Genomic DNA, 23,078 nt, shown 5'->3' with positions numbered 1-23,078 from the left:
TCTGACTTTTTCAGAATTCTGACTTTTTTTCTCAGAATTCTGACTTTAATCTCAGAATTCTGAGATTAAAGTCAGAACTGTTTTTTTTTTTCCCAGTGGCCCTAATCCTCTTCCGTAGATATCAGTAATTCTTTAGTATCGCTTATGCAATAGGGGCACATCGCCCGTCCAAAACCGATCATCTCCATAACGAATATATGTCCGATCTTCTAATTTTCTTTGCTGCATAATATACATTTCATTTATTCTAGCATTAGGTAAATGTATCTTGAAGGAGAATAACACATTAATAATAGTCCAACAAGGATATTTAGAATTAAAAATAACTCACCCTGAATTACCATAATAGATATAATGAATGTAATAAAAGTGACATTAATGAAAGGAAAAAAACTCAACCCAGACTTTAGGTTTAGGGTCTGGTTCACAGAGTATGAAGTTAAATTTGTTTCCCAATTATAATTATTCATTCAATGGAGAAAAAAACAAACCTCAGTTAAGTAAAATAAAATTGTAATCAAAACTTTTGGAATTGTAATGATTTCTTTTTTTAAAAAGTTTTGTTTAAAATACTTTTTTTTAATTAACTCATTTTTACCAAACAAACATTTATTTGCACACATCAGAAATCTTTTGTTGTGATTTTAGGCCCTGCTCAAGACGTCATATGAGAATCGCAAGCAAAAGTTTGAGTCACAAACAAAAACTTAGAATATCAAGAAACGATTTCTGACAAGCACAAATAAGTTTGTTTTGCAAAAAAAGTTTAACTTCATGAGTCAAAAATGTGTGATTTAAATTTTTAAAAGTTTTTTTTAAGCAAAACTCTGTAGGTTTTTCTCATGGTGACATGCATTAACAATTAAATTTTTGCTTTTGTCTTTTTTTTCTTTTTTCTGCAGTTCCACGTTAAAGTTTGATGCAGCTCTGCTTTCCTGAATGGACCATCTTCATCTCCACTGCAAGTGCAGCAAACAGGCAGCTCTTTTTTATTGATTACAGTCACTAAAAGGTTGCATTGTGCCCTTGTTTATATTTTTAATAGTGTAATTCTGTAAAGACAAAATATGTCTGGTGTTCTAGCTCTGATTTACATATCTTGCTAAATTGTGGGTTTGAATATTGCAATACTTTCCTATAACAAAGGAGACCTGCAGAAAGAAATTACTAATAAAATATCTTACATTTGCATAGTGTTATGCTCTATATGGAGATGTTCGTTAGCTTTGATTGTATATGTCACAATTTTGTAATTTGTCATTGTTTATTAAACTCTGAAAGCTGAGTGGCTTTGTTAATATTCTGTCCTGTAATGCGGTTAGATGTGCCCTTTTTTTGTTGTTGAGCACCTGCCCCGTTAGTGGTCTCTGCACGGCCCTGAACAAAAGGCACATTTTTCAAATATGTCAGGGAGGGTTTTGTATGGAACTAAATTTACTACATTTGTATGGAGCTAAATTGGTCCCATAAAGTTTATTGAAAAGAAAAACGATTTGGAACTGGAAAATTTTAAATAGAAAAAAAAAAAATATTGAGCAAAGCACCTTTTGAAACTGAAAAAAAGATTTGAAACTGGGAAAAAATGAAAATGGAATAGAAATATTTGAAAATGAAAACAAAAAAACAATGTGAAACTGAAAAAAAAAATCTAACTACTTTTCATATTCACTTTTTTTTCAGCTTCAAACATTTTCCAGTTTCAAAATAATTTTTCAGTTTTTTTTCTTTAAAAAAAAACTTGTGGCCCCAATACTTCTCTGTAAAGGTGGTTGCAGTCTGAAATTACACCACCAGATGTCGCCACAGTTCCTGTAAAAAGTTAACATTTTCACCTGTACTTTCAACAGCACACGTGTTTCACTCCGGTAGCCTATAAGGTTAATGGTAGAGTGAACTCTGGCTGGGTCAGCAGTCCATCCCAGAAACAGACAACCATACACACATGAGAACACGTCTCCTTGTAAAAAGGAACCTGACCAGGATTTGAATAAAGCTGGGATTGAAATAACTTTTTCTCTAAGTTATGTCTCTTGTATTATGTCCAATGTAACATAATAGGTTGCTATGCTAAACATTTTTAACTAAAATCCAGTGAACATGCTTTTGCAAAAAGAAAAAAAAAACTTTAAATTATGTGACCTTCCAAGTTCTTGGTAGGAAAATGAAACAGAAATCCAGAAATCTACCAAACTGAACTGATATTTTCGGAAAATTGGTGTGTGTGTGTGTGTGTTGACATGTTAACTATCAAATCTTCTTTTTTCTGATCTCACACAGATTGAAGTAAACAGACGACTTCTGGTTCCCGCACACAGGCGCATACACACTCCCACACACACACAGAGAGAGAGAGAACAGTTCCTCCAGCACAATTACAATGTGTGCCGTCATTCAGCCTCCTTGATGGTTGTCATGGAGATGTCATTGATAAGCTGGATGAAATGATTTTTCCTTTCTGAGTGGAACTATTGAAAGTCCTGCTTGTCTACTTTTACCATTAGTGAGCCTTTGCTGAATTAGAGCCCCTTTAATGAAAAGACAAACCGGTGAGGCAGCAGAGCCGGGTTGCTATAGCGCTTCACCTTATGCGTTCATCTCTGTGAACCTTTCCTGTTCTGCCTCTCTTCAACTCTCCTGAGCTGCTGATGCTGATGCTGATGCTGATGGTGCTGATGCTGTGGTGGATTAACTGTCTCTTAGACCTGCCTGACAACAAGCCTTCTCTCTCTCTCTGTCTCTCTCTCTCTCACTTTTTCATCACTTTCTTTGTCCAAGAAGAGAAGTCAGCCTGCAGAGCCTTGACTGATGTTGCCAGTGTCTACTTTCTCTTAGAGTGACACACACATAAATCATCTCTTCAGTTGCCGCTCTACACCAGAAGAGTGAACGTCTGCAGGCGGATACTGATCCTGACTGACTGAAACCTGGTGAGTGGGGACACATGCACACACACACAGACAGGCAGGCAGACAGCTTTTGCTCTTAAACTTTAGAACTTAACAGCTTCTTTTAAAAAAAAAAAAAAAAAGAAAATATCTCTTTCTGGGAATATGGTTGAAAATGTAGGTAGCATATTTTTGAATAATGTCCAATTCTTGCAGAGAGTATATGACATATAACGGTGTAGTTTTTATGATATCTGACTAAAGCATTGCAGAGAGGATCACACGGTGCTCGTTGGTTCTCTTGCAGAATGAACGTTAAGCTAACGATGATCAGGTGAAGTCTTCTGTCCTTTATCTCCCCTGGTTGGATAATTATTGTATAAGCTTTATACAATAATTATAAAGCAGGATATAAGAGATCAAAGCAGGATATAAACCCTCAGTATGTGGTGTATTAGCAGGGAAGAGCGAACAAGTGGTGGGATGAGAGTTGCAATGTTCGATTTGTGTCCTGCAACCTTGATATCTTGAGCTGCATTCTTTGTCTATTTAGCTGATCCTAAAACAACTTGTACAGATTTACTTTATACAAATTTGCAGTTCATATTGTTTTTCTAAAAGTTTTCAGACTTGAAACAGTTATAGAGAGGTTTTGGGATTACATGTCTGTGATGTAGGAAGATTCTTATTTTCACACAAACAACATTTGAGCTCTGCTTACCTCTGCTTTGATTCTTAACAAACTTATATGTTTCAAATCATACAATATTTATTTATTTTTTTATATCAGAGTAGATGCAAAATGTTCTTGTTTTCAAACAATGGTTTCACTTCCGTTTTTGGTCCAGCATCGTTAGCCACACCCAGGCCTCGTTACCGCCAGACCTTTGGAATCAGGAAATTGCTTGAGCAGCGTTCTGTCTGTTGTCAGACTGGTGAATTTGGCCCACGGTTTTTGTAAATGGCACTTGATTTGCAGCAGATCAGCACCAAGTCAGAGCTGATGTCAGAGCCGGTCCCTAACATGCTATATTGGGGAACCATTAGGTGACCTGGGAATGACACAGAGATACCATAATCATGTCCTGTATGTGGGGAGGTGCCTCGTTGAAAGGCTGCACCGGGGTACTGTTTCATCCAAATCACTACCAGAGCCGACCTGCAGTCAGATGCTTCAGCTTACCTATCTGCATTAACTCTCTACATAGAGACTCATTTACACCACACCTACTGCTCTGTGTGTGTGCTGTAACACAGCCGAAGGAAAGAATAATGGTCTAGTTTCTAGTGCAAATATCTTAGCATACTTGAAATAAGACAAAACTGACTTACAAGTAACTTTTCCACAAGAAATGGGAGCCTGTTTTGAGTCAATTATTTATTAACATTGATGAAAAAGTACTAGTTTCACTGGCAAATAATTTCACTTATATCAAGACATTTTTCCCATCTTGTAAGTAAAATAATCTACCAATGGAACTGATCAATATTAGGGTATTATTTACTTAAAACAAGCTCCTATTTTGTTTTGTCTTATTCAAACGCACTAAGACATTTGCACTAGAAACTAGACCAAAACTACTCGGTAAGATTCTGTGTTTTTACAGTCCCGGATTGTCAATCGGCTCTTTTAATTTTACCGCAGTGTTAGCTCATGTTAGCAGTCGGGAGGAACTCAAAACTAAACAGCTGGTGTTTTCACAAGGCAAAGCTCTGTCAAAATGCTGAGCGTTGCTGTTCATGTGTACCTGATGTAACACACCTGCCGTTTTACGTGGGAGTTAGTGAGGGGGCGTCCTGATTCATTCCTCACCAGAAGTTACCTTCCTTTTTCCCACATTTTACAACCACTTAAAAAAAATCTACTCTTTAGGTTTTAGTGTTTATTTATATTTTTTGGACATTTCTGTATTATTAGAATTTATGTTCAATTCTAATAATATAGAGTAGTTCAAAACTGTAAAAAAAAAAAGAAAATAAAAACCCCACTCCGTGTCCATTTTTTTACATGACAATAGAAGCAACATTCAGCCGGTCGGAAGATACTTGAAATTGGTTTTAACAGCAATAGCTGTGAGTATAACTTATTTATTGTATTTTCTCCCTCTAGCTGCTTAATGACATTGTGGATCGGAACATTTGCTAGAAAAGCTCACTTTAAGAATCAGGTTTTATGTTCTTGTGTTCTATGCAGAAAGTCTCTCTTTCAAAATACGTTTTCTGGAGAACTGCCTTCAGCGACTTTAAATTCTTTGCAACACTTCAAAAATGCAAAATGTCTGCTTATTCTGCATATTTTTCATAAACCTCTCTCTGATGTTGAGAACCAAAATAGCTGACCACATACTATGTGAAAAAAGAAAAGTTGTTTCAAAGTCAGATTGTTTCCAGCTACAGTTTCAGAACTCAGAAACCCTTTGCCACCAACAGATATGTAAAAATATTTGGCAAATTTTATTGTTACAGGAATGATTGACTTGTCTGTCCAAGACTCTAACCACGGCCGAGTAAACCTCAGAGTGCAGAGAGCAGGAGCAACAATTAAAGTACGGCATTACTCTTTAATTAATGACTGACTTGTGCAACCAAGCAACAACAAAGGAAAGACTGGAGTGATGACCAAAATAAGGAACACGATTAAAGGCACACCACCTCCACCCCTTCTGTTGGAGGTGGGGTGTTTTGTCTGTAGCTGCCGACAAAAAGGTTTAGCATCTCAGACAAGCAGAGGGATGAAAGCTTGACCTCTGCTAATTTCCAAGTCAATGGACTCAACTTGATGAAATTTTGTATTGAGAGGAATAATAAAAGGCCTTAAAAAGTGGCTGTTTAACACTAATGTTAAAAGATCAGGATTTTTTTTTGTTATATTACTAAATTTGCTAATTATAAATCACTTCAAAACTTTTCCGTCGTGTAATTTATCCTACAAAAATCAGCTCCTTTAAAGATACAGTATGTCAGTAAAAAAAAATGTTTTTGACATATTTGTTCAAACTTTCACTGTAGAATATGAGACAAATAATCTGTGGGAAAAAAAAGAGCTCCTCTGCCTTCTGCCTGTACCATCTGCAGAAATACATCGTTCCGATAGAGGCAACCAATCAGAGCCAGGAAGAGGGTCTTGTCGCTGTCAATCATGCTCCAGTATGTGAGAACAGGGAGAAAGTAGAGGAGCTTGATTGTTTCACAGATTGTCTCATTTTATACTGTCATGACATAATGACAGTTTTAACAAATAGGTACAAAACGCTTTTTTTGGGTGAAAGTTGCATACTGCAAATTTAAAGATATTTTGTGCAAATATCATTTGAATGGGCTGCACAGTGGCGCAGCTGGTAGAGCTGTTGCCTTGCAGCAAGAAGGTTCTGGGTTCGATTCCCGCCCCGGTCTTTCTGCATGGAGTTTGCATGTTCTCCCTGTGCGTGGTGGGTTTTCTCCAGGTACTCCAGTTTCCTCCCACAGTCCAAAAACATGACTGTCAGGTTAATTGGTCTGTCTAAATTGTCCCTAGGTGTGAGTGTGTGTGTGCATGGTTGTTTGTACTGTGTGTCTCTATGTTGCCCTGCGACAGACTGGTGACCTGTCCAGGGTGACCCCGCCTCTCGCCCGGAACATTAGGTGGAGATAGGCACCAGCAACCCTCCTGACCCCACTAAGGGACAAGGGTGCAAGAAGATGGATGGATATCTTTTGAATTATAATAATTTCAATAGTCAGATTTCTTCACTCAAAGTCTATCAGGATATTTGCCCTCTGTGCTTTACAAAGGTTCTTCACATCTCTCAGACTGTGAGAAACTCTCTTCCTCTTTAGGTGACCATAACATGTTCTGTCAGATTTAGTTCTGGGCTTTGACTAGGCCATTTCAAAACCTTGCTTTTTTTTCTGAAGAGATTCTTTTGTTGAGTTGCATGTTTGCGCGGATCCACTGTGACGCTGAACGATACAATTCCTCTTCAGTCTGAGCTCTCAAGCAGACACTGGGAGGTTTGAGAGCCAAACTGGATCATGACTTCACCCACTTTAACAAAAACCTCGGTTCCATCTGAAGATAAGAACCCAGAGTCTGACGCTATCGCCATGTTTCACTGCAGGCATGCCAAACATCGGCATTGTTTAACTCCTTCCTCCTGGAAGATTTCCGCCTAACCTGCATGTCATTTAGTCTGGAAGCTTTACTTCTTGGTCCAGACAAACGGACTGCAGATTGTTGTCGTATCATGAACACAAGCACAAATTGGAAATTTCTTTACAGACTGTTGGCCTCTTGCTATTGATTTTTTTTTTTTTTTTTTTTTTTGTAACTTGCTCCTTGTTGGTCTGTTTATGCAACGATATCTTTTGGAGTTATTCTAATTATTTATGCAAACAAATGAACAAAGGTTAGATAAACTCTACTGATTAATTTCCGTTTAATCCGATTCAGTGTATTTGGAGGCAGGTATGAATCATATACATATTGTAGATTTGTCACAGTCACAGGCACCCAGGAAGTGCCTGTGACTCATGTAGAAAAGTGTTTTGTTACAGTCTGAGACATTGGTACCCAGCATCTTACGCAGTCCAATTGAAAAAACCAAGGACAAACAGTACAAAGGCTGGCAGAATGCGGCTGCCACTGCAGAGGAAGAAGAAGAAGTGATAAACAGATTCTGTCTGCAGAAATAAGAACAAGCTTTTCACGTTTGCCTGTTCAAAACCTTTTATTTATTCATTTATTCAGCCAGAGAGGTTGATTGAGAACAAGCTCTCATTTTCAACAACAGAATAATACTTTAACTATGTTTACTTGCTTTTGGGCGCCTCGTTGTTTCAAGGGTAATATCTGGGCATTAATTTGGGGGTTTTGTCAATTGCTGCTTTTTGGGTTTATGTTTTCTTTACATTTTTTGTGTTTTCTTTTAACATATTCTGAAGTTTTTCACTTGTTTTGGCCCTGACAACTTTCAAAATAAAACAGCAAGGGAAAGAATTGATTCCTGGTCATTGAGTGAAGTCCGGTTCAAACTCTTCTAACACAAGCTGCCTTCTCAAGTGGAAGAAACTGCAGATTAAACCCAGAAAGTGGGAAACACTTGACAGTATGAGTTAAAAACAACGTCAGGTCCAACCGTGTAAAGAATGTTTAATATACCGTAAATAATGACGGTCATTTTTCAACATCTGATTTCTATGTCAGACTAAAGTAGCATTTCTTGTGATGCTTTGCCAGGTGAAAAAAAGTATACATTAGTATAATTCAAACATACTTAAATTTCTGAAAGTACACTTTAAGTATACTAAGTATTAAGTGTATTACCTATAAGTATATCTGAAGAATACTAAAAATACACTTGTACCAATTTCGAAATTAGAACTTTAAACACACTTAAACATAATTGTACCAAAATACACTTTTAATATATTAAATAAAAGTATACTTTAAGTGAACAAAATATATATTTGCCCAAGTGTAAATATACACTTTCTCTAGTATATTTAAAATATATTTTGTGTATATTTAAAAAATATATGCTCAAAATATAATTTTTTAAAATTCACTTAACACTACTTTAGATTATTATTTTCAGTATGATTTAAATTACATCTCAGTGTAAATTTTAGGCTAATAAAGTATGCCTTAATTTTCTTTATTTAACCAGGTGAACCCCATTGAAATCCAGATCTCATTTTCAAGAGGGACCTGGGCAGAAGTCTGCATCACTCAGCAACCTGATTACAAAATAAAACTAATTAATAAATATGCAGAAGTATGTCTTTTAGGCACTTTTAAAGTGTGTTTAATGTAATATGTAGGCATACTTTTTAAATATTTAAAAAGTATGAATTTTAAGTGCCTTAATAATCTTTTTCTATTTATTAAAATTGCATGCAATAAAAAAAATTATAATCATAATGTAATTTTTAAGAAAGTACCCAATCCATTTTCAGATGTGTGATGTAAAACCTTATAATCAACGGCATTAGCTCCAGTTCACACTCCAGACCAGATGGTGGCGGTATTGCACACTTTCATTTATTTAAAAAACGCCACAAAGAGAAGAAAAAACTTGAACGCAAGCATAGACATAGTATAAGGATAGACGCCTCATTTTTTTTTTTTTTTTTGGATAGACGTCATGGACCGCTCTCGCCTATTGTCACTGATGAGATTTAGGGCGGCCATCTTGGAGCGGTACACCACTCCACTCAGCGGTATGCGTTTAGCAGGCACAATGACGTATCAGCGCATTTAATCCATCATAACACGCTTTTTTGTTACTAAAACCATATTCAAACATCTATAAAAGCTACTTTTATAAACAATTGTATTATTTAAGTAAGTTTGTAGGAGCTATTTTCCCATTTTTTGGTTAAATCTTAGAATTTAAATTGCTTAGTTTATTCTTATTTATTTTCTGGTTGATTTATCATGAGAATTTTTGTTTAATTTGTTGTTTAGAATAAATTCTTTGATTAGCAATTCACTTAATTAGTTAATTAATTTCAGGTTGGGATGTGGGTATATCACAGTATAAATAGGTGGGTCTTGGGTAGCTTATTATGCACGTGGGTGGTCATAAGGTTTTTTTTACCAGCCTTTAGAATCGGTCACATCAGTCTCACTAGTCATCAGTCAGAGAACAGGTAGGAATCAGAGCAGAAGCAGAAGCCTGTATCTTTTTGCCTGAACAGTAAAATAAAACCAAAGAACTATATTTTGACTTTTGATCCTTTTGTGCTGCGTAAACCAGAATCCACGGTGCATCAGGTGACTATTTGAGTTGGATTCACTTTTGTTTTGATCACCTTCGAGTTTTGAGTTTTTTGATTTTTTAATTTAAGTTTTGGGACAAATAGTCACAATGTTTTTAATATATAGTTCAGCATATTTAAATATGCTTAGTGGCTATAACAATAGAATAGGAATGGAATCTTCTGATATTGATGTATGATGAGCATATTACAAAGCCCACAGCCGTTCATAATTTATTTAGCAATATCAATACATATTCATAGAACTATACAAACATAATTAAATAATGATTAATAATGGCACAAATAAATGATTAATAGTGAATAATATATATTGGATACATGTTTATATGTATCTATGTATATACATACATATATATAGATATGTTTTCAGCCGACGAGTTCTAGCTTCAGAGAGATTCAGCAGCTGAGATCAAGACCAAAATCCGATGTGAGATTCATCCGTGCTGCAGTGAATCCGTCTCTCTTTATAGATATCTCCCTCTTCTTCCTCACATCGTGTCTTTATGAAACTTTCAAAACAAAAACGGAAGATTTAGGATGTATCTTATTAGTGAAAGAATTACATATAAATAGTCTTTACCACATGTGTAAACTTTGCTGGTGAATGTTATAACACATAATATAAGTTTAGTTTTATAATATGTGTTACATTGTTTCATTTCTAATGTAGGCTCTTGTGTCAGATAATCTAAGTCAATGTTGGAGAATAATTAATTTTTTTAGATTTACAGAATCTCAGTTAGCCTTCATAGCGGGGCTGAACCCCGTATTACACCAAGCACTGTAGCTAATATTAGCTGGTATCTCGCCAGTGGACATAAATACAGTAAAGTAATATTCCAATCACAATATATACACAATAATATGTCCATCTTACTTGTGAAATGTTGTTTGTGGAGCCCTCACATCAATAGTCCATAGATCAGAACAACAATATCCCTCAATGCTGAGGCATCTTCTGCTGCTTTGATTGAGTAAAGTAGGAGGGACGACCGCTCCAAGATGGCCGCCGTATTTCCTGCGCCGGAGCAGCCAATGCGGGGTCTACTCTTATATTATGTCTATGAACGCAGGGCAGATAACAAGCGCTGTTCAAATTCGCCATTTTACTCTCATAATGCCTTAAAAGTAGAGAAGGCCTCGACAATAGTTACTAATTTAGGTAAATTCAAGCTGGGGACGTCCTAGTCCGAGTTAGACAACACAACGGGACAACAACTGATGGAAATTAAATGTGTCACAAAAGGAGGCTGGAGGGAGGAAGGCTGCTAAGTGTTGCAAGCTGGTGGTAAGTTTGCTTATTATCTTCGTTTAATTATAAACAGTGCAATAAAGATATATAGTTGGTTTTATAAATAATTATTTTATAAATTTTGACTTGTATGTAGGTCTGTTACGATAACAAATTCTGGACGATTAATTGTCTAAAAAATTATTGCGATAAACGATAATATTGTTTCAAGACCTTTTCACTCTGATTGAATGAATGAAAATGACTAATAATACATGCGATTTCCTGCCATAGATAGATACTTTATTTTCAAAAGAACACATAACACTGGAACTAATAAACTAAATAAATAAAACAAAAATAAAATGGATTAACATAAAACGTACTTGAATAAAAACTAACATAAAGCCAAAGTGGAAATAAATACTGCATTCAACCCAAAGAGAGCAGATTATGACGTCTGTATACTATATTGCCCTGCAGTAATCACTAGATTTAAATGGAGAAGATGGGCACATACGACTACCTAATGCAGTAGTTCACACTACACGATTTTTTTGCCCATATTTTCCCCTTATGACAATCTTACATCGTTGGCCGATCTAAGATTGTTGCTGGTGATTTTGTAACCGATCATCCTGCAGTGTGTGGTGGGTTACGGTAGATCTTCGGCCGCTCCGATCTAAATCGGGGGTTTTCCCCGACTGGGAGCTTAACACTGAATGTGACAGGTAGCCAATCAGAAAGCGCGGATTCTCCTCTATACTTTCTGAGGGGAAATTACGGAGGGGAATCCCAAACAGCTGACACGGCGCAACCCGAAGTCCAGCGGACATCGGAGATGATATGTGGAAACAACATTAATATTTATTCAACGTTTCGTGCAAAGAATATAGAAATGACAAGGAGAGAAGTTGGAGCCAAATTGCTACCTCAGTTGATAAACCCAGTAAGTTTTCAGCTGTTTGTGGCGATAGCGGTGTTTTAAATGTTTAAATATTGCAACCAACAACGCCACCTGATGTCTTAGAACCAGGACTAATCAGCTTCAAATATCTACAAAAAGGCCACGCCAGGTCGGGACAACAAAGAGAGGTGGATCATAATGTTTTTTTTTAAAAAATGAATGATTTATTTTCTACCAAAAGTTTAAAATAGGCCTACAATGGAATAGATACTTTAAAAGAGACAGTTTACAAACTTCACAAAATACCTATTGCACGTTAGCTCTTCAGCGGCAAGTTGTTTTCCAACCCAATTAATAACTAAACAAGAAACTAATACAGAAAACAAAGAAAAACATGCAAAGCAGATGAACAGCAAAACAAAACAAAACAAGCAAAGCAACGAACAGGCTAAAMAACAAAACAACTCATGCAAACAATTGACAAATTAAACCTACATGCAAACAAAACAAAAAAAAAATACAAATTTTAAATAAACGTACTGAAAAATAATAGAGGGACTCACCAGAAACGGTTGAACCCTGGCCAAAATAAAGAATAAATCATCAATTGGGTAAATGACACCCAGCTGAAAAGACGAAACAAAAGCATGGACAAAATAACGGCGCTGGCGCGGCTGCGCTCCCCTTGCGCCACGGACAATTAGGCCAGGTGCGCACCAGGAAGCGGCAGGAGGAGGGAGCGGGGAAACAACAATCCACCGCCAAGTCCCGAACACCTCAGGATCTAAAAATAAAATTTAAGGTGAACTATGGCACCGAGCCCAACAAGCTGACAATGAACCCACCTACCTCGGTTAAGAACTAATGAACGCACTCCCAGAGAGCTAAACGGGACCATCAACACAACCACAATCCTAAACCCAAAGGAAGCACAATCACCACAAACTAATCTAAAATCCAACAGAAGGAAAATCACAAAAYTAACCTGGAGACCATTATTTGATGCTTGTGGAAGGACAGGATCACGGGAGCTCACACAACGCCATCTCCACAGCCCAAAACAATTGCATGTGAGCGCCAAACACACCTGGCTTTAAAGGCTACATTGGTGCCGCCCACCACTCACCTTAAAGGTGAATCTGCACCAACATACCACATGTTCTTCGTTAACGTGACATAAATAGGTTATAATGATTTTCATTCAGTCAGAACTTTACGCTGACTCTAGTCACATGCATTTCAGGTAGATTCTAGTAAAGCATTAATTGCCTGATTTTAAAATTAGTTAACTGGACTTGTAGCCATTATTTTGTGCCCATGTTGCTGGACACCACACGGCACGACGAACCCGATCGAACCGTTATACCTAGAATTTCTGTCGGCTAATGTGTCTCTCAGGTTTTGAAAATGGGCCGACAACTCGTGTAGTGTGCGCTGGACATTAGACTAAGGAAATGAGGAAGGGAGGGTTAGTGGAGAGCACCGGAGCTGAGCCTTTTTTCATTCAGTGTCATCAACAGAAAGAAAAAAGGCAGGAAGAGACGATAAAGCCATGAGGTCGATAGGTTTAATTTATCGTGCGATTAATTGATTTATCGTTTATCACAACAGAGCCCTACTTGTATGATTATTACAATAGGAATCATTCTGCTTCATGTTATAACTGCATGGAGGCTGTTTGTTGCGACTTATACTTTAATTCATAAACTAACCTGGTTTTAATTAAGCTCTATAAGACAAAGAGACTTTGATATTGTGAGGTTGTTGTTCTAACTCGTTCATCAATGTTTTTATCTTCAACATATGTTTGCAGTCTAAGCAAATGAAGATGATAGAGGAAGCCAGAGAAATCAGGTGTTAGAAAACCTAAACGCTTTTCTGTCTCAGAAGAGGCTCTGGCTCCACCAGATCACCAACCAGCTCTGAAGATGAACCTTCACATCGTCTTCATGATGTAAGTTTGTTTTTGTTTTAATGAGCAGCTAGCTACATTTTCAACAGCAAAAACTGCTGTGTTACCAACACTAAGTGCTTAATAAACATGATTTGATTTAAAGATAACTGGACAGAATTTTTCCCCTTGTTAATCTAACATTTCTCTTTCATACATTTTATTTGTTGTTGGCTCTCAGGGCCCAGTGATGGACTGGTGACCTGTCCAGGGTGAACCCTGCCTCTCATCTGATGACTGCTGGAGATGGGCACCACCAGCCCCCCTCACTACCCTGCAAGGATCAGTGTGTTCAGATCATGGGTGAAAAGATTTTAAGGACCCCCGGTTAAAGTCATCTCGAGCAAGGGCCGTCAGTCAGCTCACTGATCTATCCGCCCCATCATGACTCCCTTCAGCCCCTTCTCGATCCGCCGCCCTCCTTCCCTCCACTGATGCTCATCGGCTCTCCCCAGCTCGTCTTGTCGTGGACTCGCTCCTCCGCCTGGATCGTCTTTCCCAGCTCACCTCCAGGAGAACGCCGCCATCAGACCGCCACGCTCACTTCTGAGCGTCTTGGCTCGTAGCTGGCTCTTCAGCCTCATCAACCGGCATTTTTGCTGCGCCTGTGGGGGCGCTCTCTACGTAAAGACATACCTTCTCCAGTCTCATTCATAATTTGTTTTCATGACATCAGTTAGGGCACCAGTGCTTCCAGCTCCTGGTAATCTGGCCTCCCATCGCCAGTCTGTCTCATCTTCAGAGTCGTGATTAGCTCAACTTGTGCGGTTGCAGAGCCGGGCTTTAAGCTGTTCTAAAATCTCATCAGCTCCGCTTTCTAATGGCACTTGCACAGTGATCTGAACTTTGGAGTGTTCCGCTTCTCAGGCTGTTCACAGTTCGCTGCGTCGCACGTCCTGATAACTTCTGTTCCTCTTTCCCTCGTTTTCTGTCAGCTCGAACTCGTATCGAGGAGGCACACGCACTAAATCAGGTGTTAGGAACACGGTATTTCTAGGATCCGCAGTCCAGCACATGCGACAATGAGGGTCATAAAATGAGTTGCTTTCTTCCTTAACTGGATGGCCACCTAAGCGCTGTGTTTCTACACCAATCGCTGTTGGAGTTAGTTGCAATCATATTAAGCACACCAGTACAGTGCGGTGCCAATTGGGGGAGGAGAAAAACAATAAATTAATTAATTAAATGTCATAATAACGCATTAACTGATTTCCATAAATTTAGCGTACGCCGTAAACCGTTTTGTCACACCCGTGTGTGTAATGGGATGTGTGTGCGAAGAGTGATCATAAACTGCAGAAGCAGTTTCTAGGCGAGGCAGCTAGTTCTCCTGCGTGGCAGGGGGCGCTCATGATCCCAGACATTGCGATTTCACAAATACAGAGTCAGAGACAGTAACAACGAGCTAGCCATAGAGCTAGCCTCACAGTAAAGTCAGTTCAGTGATACATCTTTGGTTTTTCCCTCTTCCACAGCAATCACGTATTAATTGCAAACCATTAAGCCTAAAGCTATATTTCTTTTGCGTGAGAAATATTTGACTGTTTTCTTTGATATGTATATATATATTTTTGTAGTGTTGTTTCCAGTTGCTATGGCAACGAGCCTGCTCGTAGCTGTGATGCAGAGAGCGAGAAAGTGGTTTCGAGTTGTACATTAACAGCTTTCCCTCTTCGCTACGAGCTCAGCACAAAATTAATATCCACATGTCTAAATTTGATTGAGTTAACAAAATTATTCCATGATGCCAGCGCTGCCATGTATGTCACGTAAAAGAATAGTTTTCTGCCCCCAGCGTTGTCTGCATGTGCAAATTTTCCGGTGTAAACAATAACTAACAGGGACTTATATTCATAAATCCGATTACGAATGCCTCTCCAGCTATTAACCTTATTAGCACATTACTCAAGCACATGAGCTTGAAACAAGCCTCCTATTCCCTTATAGGCTTATGATGATCTGCCCACTCCGCCAGGTGGCAGATTAAATATCAAGGTATTGGTAACCATAGCTACTTTGACTTTTGCAGCCGTCCGTGAGTGCAGCACGTCTCATCACCCTCATCACAAATAAAAACACCTCAGGATCTATAGAAACTTATCCACGCATTTATCTTCAACCGCATTGATAACTGCAGCAGCATCGCAATTAAATCCAGGGAGACGCAGTTTATCACTCAAGTTCCAAAGATTTCTCATCGGCTATTTCAGCTTAGAGAACAGACCTAAACACTGTTCGTCCAGAGACCTCTGATCGGTCTAGCTCCTTAACCCGTTAAAGATCTGCTCCATCAACCTTCTGCTCCACGCTGGTCCTCCAGGTCTGACCTGCTCTGCCTCCCCAGAACGAAACAAAGCAGCATTTAGCCTTGTGCACGTCAAACCTGGGAAAATTTCTGAAAATATAGCAGCCGAATCAGACATTTATAGCTGCTTTGTTGCATCATTTATGAATCTTTGACGAGTAATGTCAGCACTTGGAAAGGGTGTCTCCTTTCTGTGTGATTCGGGGTACTTTGGGCTAGCCTGCTGCTGAAAGGTTCTTCAGGACACAAATTGAACTTCAATTTGACCACTACCTTTGACTAGTCGCCGCACAGGTGTTGCAATCTTTAAGCCGCCTTTTACCCCCACTCACGCCTTCCTCCTTCTCGTTATCTAGCAGTCTCCATTACCTCTGCTATCCCTGCAGGTCATTCCAACAACCATTCGACAGTATTTCTCAAGTCCTTCACCCCAGCAGGGTATGCCTTAACTAAATTCGGTGCAACTTGAAAGTCTTCCCTTCCCCACGACGGGGTCATGTCCTTCACTATTTGTTCTTTCATCGCCACCTTCTACTCCCTTAATCCGCAATCCAACTGCGACATTCTGTAGCGCCTATAATGAAGTACAGACTTTTGGGGGGAATCTATACTTAATTATTGCTGTATATTCGTATAAATATGAATATATATATTCTACATGTTTAGGTTTTTAAGATTCAGTTCTATCTCATTCTTAGAGCACTGCTTTGCTGCTGGAAATGCAGCGTATAAATATATCACCTTTCCTCGAGGATCGAGGGAAAACTGCCACTTACATCAATCACCTAACATAATCTACCTCAGCTGATGCTTGTTTACTATCCATTCAAGTAATCCATTAGTTTAGAATGCTCAAGGGATAACGCAGGTCCCGGATCTATGCCTCTCTCATGCTGTTCTCAATTTTCACTTTTAAGTCAGCAAGCTCAATTCCTACATCCTTCACTCATGAAGTATCCAGATCAGTCATGTCGTTAAATTTCTTTGAAATCCAAGATTCATGCGAGTTCCCCTTGGCCATCTCCAGGCCTCGTACTTAGTCCTCAAGCAGCCTCCCATTGCCCTCAGGTTCAGTCATAAACCCAGTTGCTGATCATCAGCAGCATCCTCCTCTTGTACTCTTTCAGACCTCTTTTCCGTTCTCACTGCCTTCAGACAATGGGTAAGCATTCATTACAAATCTCTGGTGGCGGAGCACTCAGACATACTAAATATCTATTCTTTATCTAGGGAGTCGGCTGAGCCTAACAAGGCTGGAACAGCCTGCAGGCCACAGACATCTATGCCGCGCATCGAGGCCTGGATCAGCTTGCAAGTCACACCAGCACCACTTCTATCAGGCTCAAAACAGCCCGTATGAGCCGCCGCCGTTCGCCTAACAAGGCTCGAACAGCCTGCAGGCCACCGCAGTCATCGCCTTGCTTAACAAAGCTTCGAACAGCTTGCAGGCTGGCAGCTGTAGTGCCTAACAAGGCCTGACCACCCTGCAGGCCACGGCCATCTCCGCCCGCTTAACAAAGTTTGATATGAGCTTGCAGGCCGGCCGCCGTCGCACCTAACAAGGTCGAATCAACCTGCATGCCACGCCTGTGTTCGCTGCACGTCCTTGCCCAAACCATCCCGTGACCGGCCTCACAACGTCCATTCAGGCTCAGAACTGCCCATGACCCCGGTTGACACCACTGCCCTGCACCACCCCGAGCACCTGGCCATTGCACCAAACGACGTTCGAACAGCCCGCAGGCCCCTGTCTCATCGCCTTGCCTATCAAAGCTTCATACAGCTTGCAGGCCAGCTATCGTAGCGCCTAACAAGGCCTGATCCGCCTGCAGGCCACAGCCATCTCCGCCCGCCTAACAAAGTTCGATATGAACTTGCAGGCCGGCCGCCGTTGAGTCTAACAAAGTTCGATTGCGTGCAAGCCTCAGCTTCTCTGCCTCTCCTAACAAAGTTTGATATGAGCTTGCAGGTCCGGCTGCCATTGTACCTAACAAGGTCAGTCATCATGCAGGCTGCAGCCATGACCGCCTGCCTAACAAAGTTCAATATGAGCTTGCAGGCCGGCTGCCGTGCGCCTAACAAGGTTCGATCAGCCTCCAGGTTTCGGCCTCCTTGCCCCGCCTAACAAAATTTGATATGAGCTTGCAGGCCGGCCGCCGTCGCACCTAACAAGATTCGATCATCTTGCAGTCCGCGGCCATCACCACCCGCCTAACAAAGCTTTGCTATAAGCTTGCAGGCCGGCTGCCTACGAGGTTCGATCAGTGGCGCAACTACACATTATTCAGGTGGATGCGAAAACATAGATCGGCGCCCCCCACCACCCAACCCCCCGAGGGAAGGATCGTCAGGGTGAAGGAGCGACGCGACGCTCCCCCCCCCCCGTGGCGACGATATGTGAAGGGTAAAACTCGCTACATTTACCTCGTTATGTGCGCGAGGTGAAGGAGCGTTACACCCGCCGAAGTGTATGGGAAAACAATCATCGGCGCGCCGCCCCCTCCAGACGGGGTTTTGGCGCCCCCTCTGGTGCTGCGCCCCTATGCGTTGCATACCCTGCATACCCACTTTTTGCGCCACTGGGTTCGATCAGCCTGCAGGTCTCGGCTTCTTTGCCTCGCCTAACAAAGTTCGACATGATCTTGCAGGCTGGCTGCCGTGCGCCTAACAAGGTTCAAACAAGCCTGCAGGTCACGGCGTGGCCTCGGCCCGGCACCCTCTTTTGGGGGGAAGACCTACCTGAGCTTCGTTCGAGCCGATCATTCAAGCTCGCTGCGATTCTCAGTACACACGTCTTCTGCCGGTGTCCGAGCGTCAAATTCTCTGTCCAATAAAATTGTCTAACTGCTGTTTCTCTCTCTGTGTGAGTCTCTACAGATTGAATTATTGTCACACTTAAATTTTCATGTTCATGTGTTCACTTTTGATGTGTAAACTGATAATTTATGTAAAGTTCATAAAGTTGTGAGTAAAATTGGACAATTTTAAAATGTCGGTAATAAAACAAAATATTTGAATTGCCTTGGGCATCTTGTGTTTAATCTTTCCATGTAATTTTAACCTAAAACAATATAAGTACTGTAGTGTAGTTATGCATGTAATGTACAAAATAGGAATAAAGACTTTCACGAGTAATTAAAATTGTAGTTTATTATCAATAGCAGGAAATCAAAAATAAAAATTAAGTGTAATTTAAATACATTACTAATATATTAATAGTATATTTAAAATATATTTGAAGTATATTAAATAAATATTTTTAATATAATTCTATGACAGAATTATTACACTCAAAATATAATAATTATATCAAAATATAAAAATAAAGCTCTGAAATAATATATTTAAAAAGTATACTTTAAGTACACTAAGTACAACTTGAAGTTGTTCCAAAAAAGTACATATAGTATGTTAAAGTATACTATAAGTCGTAATTTAATACTATTTAAATACTACTAAAGTATACTAAGCACAAAAAAAGTCGTTCCAAAATAGTATGCTAAAGTATGTTAAAATTTAGTATACTAAAGTATACTTTTTTTACTTGGGTTGCCTTGTTTTCTAAAACTGTTTTGTAATTATCCACAGAAATCGCTCCTACAACATCTTGAGAATCTTAATCTGGGGCCAGGAGGGATGGAGGCAAAAGTCTGCAATCTGAGCATAGCAGTGGATTCAGGTAATCCATTGCTAAAAGCAGTTTTCCTCAGACGACTGAGGCTTACAAGGCTGCTTTTAGAGGGCGGTGCGTACATCAATGAGAGTGACAGCCAAGGCCAGACGCCCTTAATGGTGGCTTGTCGGACCAAGCATACCGACTCCCAGTGCGCCAGTCGGGTTAAGATGATCCAGTTTCTCCTGGAGAGAGGAGCCGATCCAAACATTCAGGATAAGAAAGGACGCTCTGCGTTGATGCATACCTGCCGGGATCAGGCCGGTCCCGAGGTGGTGTCTTTGCTCCTGGCCAGCGGAGCCGACATCAGCTTAGAGGACCGGTCCGGAATTTCGGCGTTGGTCTACGCGGTCGTGGCCGGAGACTGGAATGTACTGAAGCTTTTGCTCGACGCATGCAAGGCAAAGGGGAAGGAGGTGATCATCATAACCACTGACAAGTTTCCAAACAGAAACCTGGCAGCCAAGCAGTACCTCAGCATGCCTGTCGCCGATCCCGTCGACGAGACCGATCCGATTACAGCAGCAGCTCCTGTGTCTCCCTCTGAAATTCAGCTGATCACCTCCCCGCAGTGCACGTCCTCCTCTTTATGTCCCCCCAAGCAAGTGTTTTCCTTTAAAGAAGGACAGATCTGCGGTGCCAGCTCCCATCCGTGTTCGCCGTCTCGGTTTCGAGGACTTGGACAAGCGACGCCCGGCGGACTACAGCAACCTCTGCAGAGACTGAACTCTGAGCCTTGGTTAAAGATCTCAACGTCTCTGCTTGCTGAACCACGCCAGTCAACTTTTAACCTGACTAAAGATATTTCCTTCACAGTCCCCAACCTGGAGAGGGACAGCAGCAATAGCCCCAAAGGTTTCAGACATTATGGAAGATTAACAAAGGATAGAAGAATAGAAGATGGCAAGATTGACTGCAGTGAACATGAAGGAGACGTGATTTCTTTATCAGGTCTGCTTTCGTCCCACTCTGCCTCTCACCCCAACCTGCACTCTGAAACTCGTGGAACAGACCCAGCCGCCGGCTCTTCAGCTCTTTGTAGTGGCAGCAACCTTGGTGCGACCTTTCACGGCTTGGCCTCATCGAGCCTTAATCGTGTCATACAGACACACAAGCTGAGCGCAGACATCTACGGCTCCGACCCACAGCTAGCTGTGGATCTTCAAAGTCTCTCTGAAGAACAGAGAGACAAAGCCCCGTTAGATGGCAAGAAACTGGCGCCGCTGCGTTGCTCGACCACGATGGGTTCCAGAGACTCCCTGAAAGGCTACAGCAAGAGAGGGTTCTCTTTGTATGAGCGCAGGGGCTCCGGGACGTTCCTGCTGGACCACAACCATCAGGCCAGGCCTAGATCTCTGCCACCGCTGACCAAAAACCCCAATGTCAACGTTGCTATTAACGGTTTGGGCAATGGAAGCGGTTTCTCCGAAAAAGAGCTCGGTCAGAAGGGTTTCCTGCCCTGCGCCCCGCCTGGACAACCGAAGGAACTGACCCGGAGGATGCTGTTGAGGAGACACTCGATGCAGACCGAACAGTTCAAAAGCTCGGTCTGAAAATGAGGCGACAGAGACGGGGAGTATTCACTGTGTTCAAGGCGGCTTCTGTTGTGAAATCATTGTGAATTTTGTTATGAAAAGTAAAAAATAAAACAGACACACCCTGGGCTTGACAAAGAAAACAGACAACACAGTACAGTGCTGTGAAAGAGTATTAATCCCCCTAAAGATTTTTGCTTTTTTTTTTGCTTTTTTGGTAAACTTAAATGTTGCAGATGGCAAGACAAACATATCTAGACCAAATATGATGAGCAATTTCCAATTACTCAGTTTTATTAGTGGAAATAAGGTAGCCAAACCAACCCTCTAATGCAAAACCTGGTTGTCCCACCCTAATGAGCAACAACTCATAAGGGTGAGATAAGAGATTAAATGTTTGCAATCACCGAGTCAATGAGAAAATCCTGAAGAGGATAATTGATTCTGGAACTTAATCATTTTGTGTTATGCATCGTCACTTGTCGATAAAGAAGGCTTGTACATTGGTCAGCTTTTTAAACCACTGAAAACACATTTTTACTCTGGTTTTAAGTTTTAGTGATGCTTTAGCGTTATGATATAGTCTTCATATGTTTGTTGTCATGACCCCAATTTTTTTTAATCCTATTTTAATTTACCTCCATTTTATCTCATCCCTCTTTGTTTTCTTATTTCATATTAATTTCTCATTTCTTACTTTGATTATTTGCTTGTTTCAACTTGTATAATCGTTTGACAAGAGAAGGATGCAAATCACAGCACCAAGTCTTCGTTTGTATGGGAAGCATTGCTGGTCAAAATAATTGATAATTGTTGCTAACAAGAGTGGCAAAAGGTGCAGATCTACCTAAGACCCAGGCTGGTTTGGACGGCTTCTTCATACTTGAAAACTTGTTTTTGAATCCAGTTCTTCTTCACAGCACTGTACCTCAGTGACAGTCCAATGCCAGGATATACTATGTTGTTTGTTGTTTCAGGTTCTATCCACACTATCCCAGATCCCAAGTATGTTGTAAAAATTACGGTTTGTGCTCTCTGTGTACCTCTCATCCACATCTAGATAGATTTTGGGGGATAACTTTAAAAAAAAAAAATAGTCTACCAATGTAGAGGTTTTGGAAATGGTAAAATATCAGCCTAATTGATTATCACTCACCATCTGTGCTTAAAAAAAAAAAAAAGCAGGGAGTCTTTTGTAGAGACTTTCCCAATGTTTCTCACTTCTGTATTGTTTCCATGAAACTTTCAAGCATGAACTGAAAGGTTTAAACTTTGTGTTGTCTGTAATAACTAATGTCGTATCACTGTGAGCTTGATGGAAAGTAAATAAATCCTCAGAGTGGAGGGAGTTCCCAGTTAGGCAGGTTTAGTAGACTTTACTATTTAAAAATCTGCTTTTTTTCCCTTTTAAACCAAACAATTTGAACATATAGGTTGCTCCTGTCTTGATGTCCAACAACAAGTGAAGGAAGGAATAATGTTGTTTTCTTCTCTGCTCTTGTATAAAAGACTTTATCACAACTTTCCAATGAAGAGACAACGCAGGATCAAAGCCTGAATTCAGGCCTGTATTTAAAGTTTTACCTTCAAAAGTTACAAAAGCAGACACTTAGAGAAACATTGATGACGATGTGTGCAGGATTAGAAAATGAATAGCAGTTATGCCCCGTTGTGATAATAATGACCGATGAATTACGAGGCACCAATTTACACTGGATATTAATACAAATGCTATAAAATGTCTGAATAATGTTGCTGTAAAAAAAAAAAAATCTTCATATTAATGTTTAAAAAATGTGTGAAATTCTGTTGCTGACTGCAAATGTTTA

At 40.1% G+C, this 23,078-nt stretch overlaps 1 protein-coding gene across 2 annotated transcripts; it reads left to right on the top strand.

Moving 5' to 3' along the window:
* The first annotated feature begins 2,119 nt into the window (after positions 1-2,119).
* ankrd34ba (ankyrin repeat domain 34Ba) lies at positions 2,120-23,021 on the top strand. Of its 2 annotated transcripts, XM_008423291.2 has the most exons (3): positions 2,120-2,546; positions 2,779-2,927; positions 19,630-23,021. In XM_008423291.2, the coding sequence occupies exon 3, from the start codon at positions 19,678-19,680 to the stop codon at positions 21,265-21,267; it is 1,590 nt and encodes a 529-aa protein (XP_008421513.1). In that variant the 5' UTR covers positions 2,120-2,546; positions 2,779-2,927; positions 19,630-19,677; the 3' UTR covers positions 21,268-23,021. The 2 variants fall into 2 exon arrangements, with proteins under 2 accessions (XP_008421513.1, XP_008421514.1); XM_008423292.2 differs by lacking the exons at positions 2,120-2,546; positions 2,779-2,927 and adding an exon at positions 13,969-14,360.
* The last annotated feature ends 57 nt before the right edge of the window (positions 23,022-23,078 follow it).

The sequence above is a fragment of the Poecilia reticulata genome, linkage group LG12 (assembly GCF_000633615.1).
Source record: "Poecilia reticulata strain Guanapo linkage group LG12, Guppy_female_1.0+MT, whole genome shotgun sequence".
Lineage (NCBI taxonomy): Eukaryota > Metazoa > Chordata > Actinopteri > Cyprinodontiformes > Poeciliidae > Poecilia > Poecilia reticulata.
Note: the sequence above shows the minus strand (reverse complement) of the source record. Positions and strands in the feature narration are given on the sequence as shown.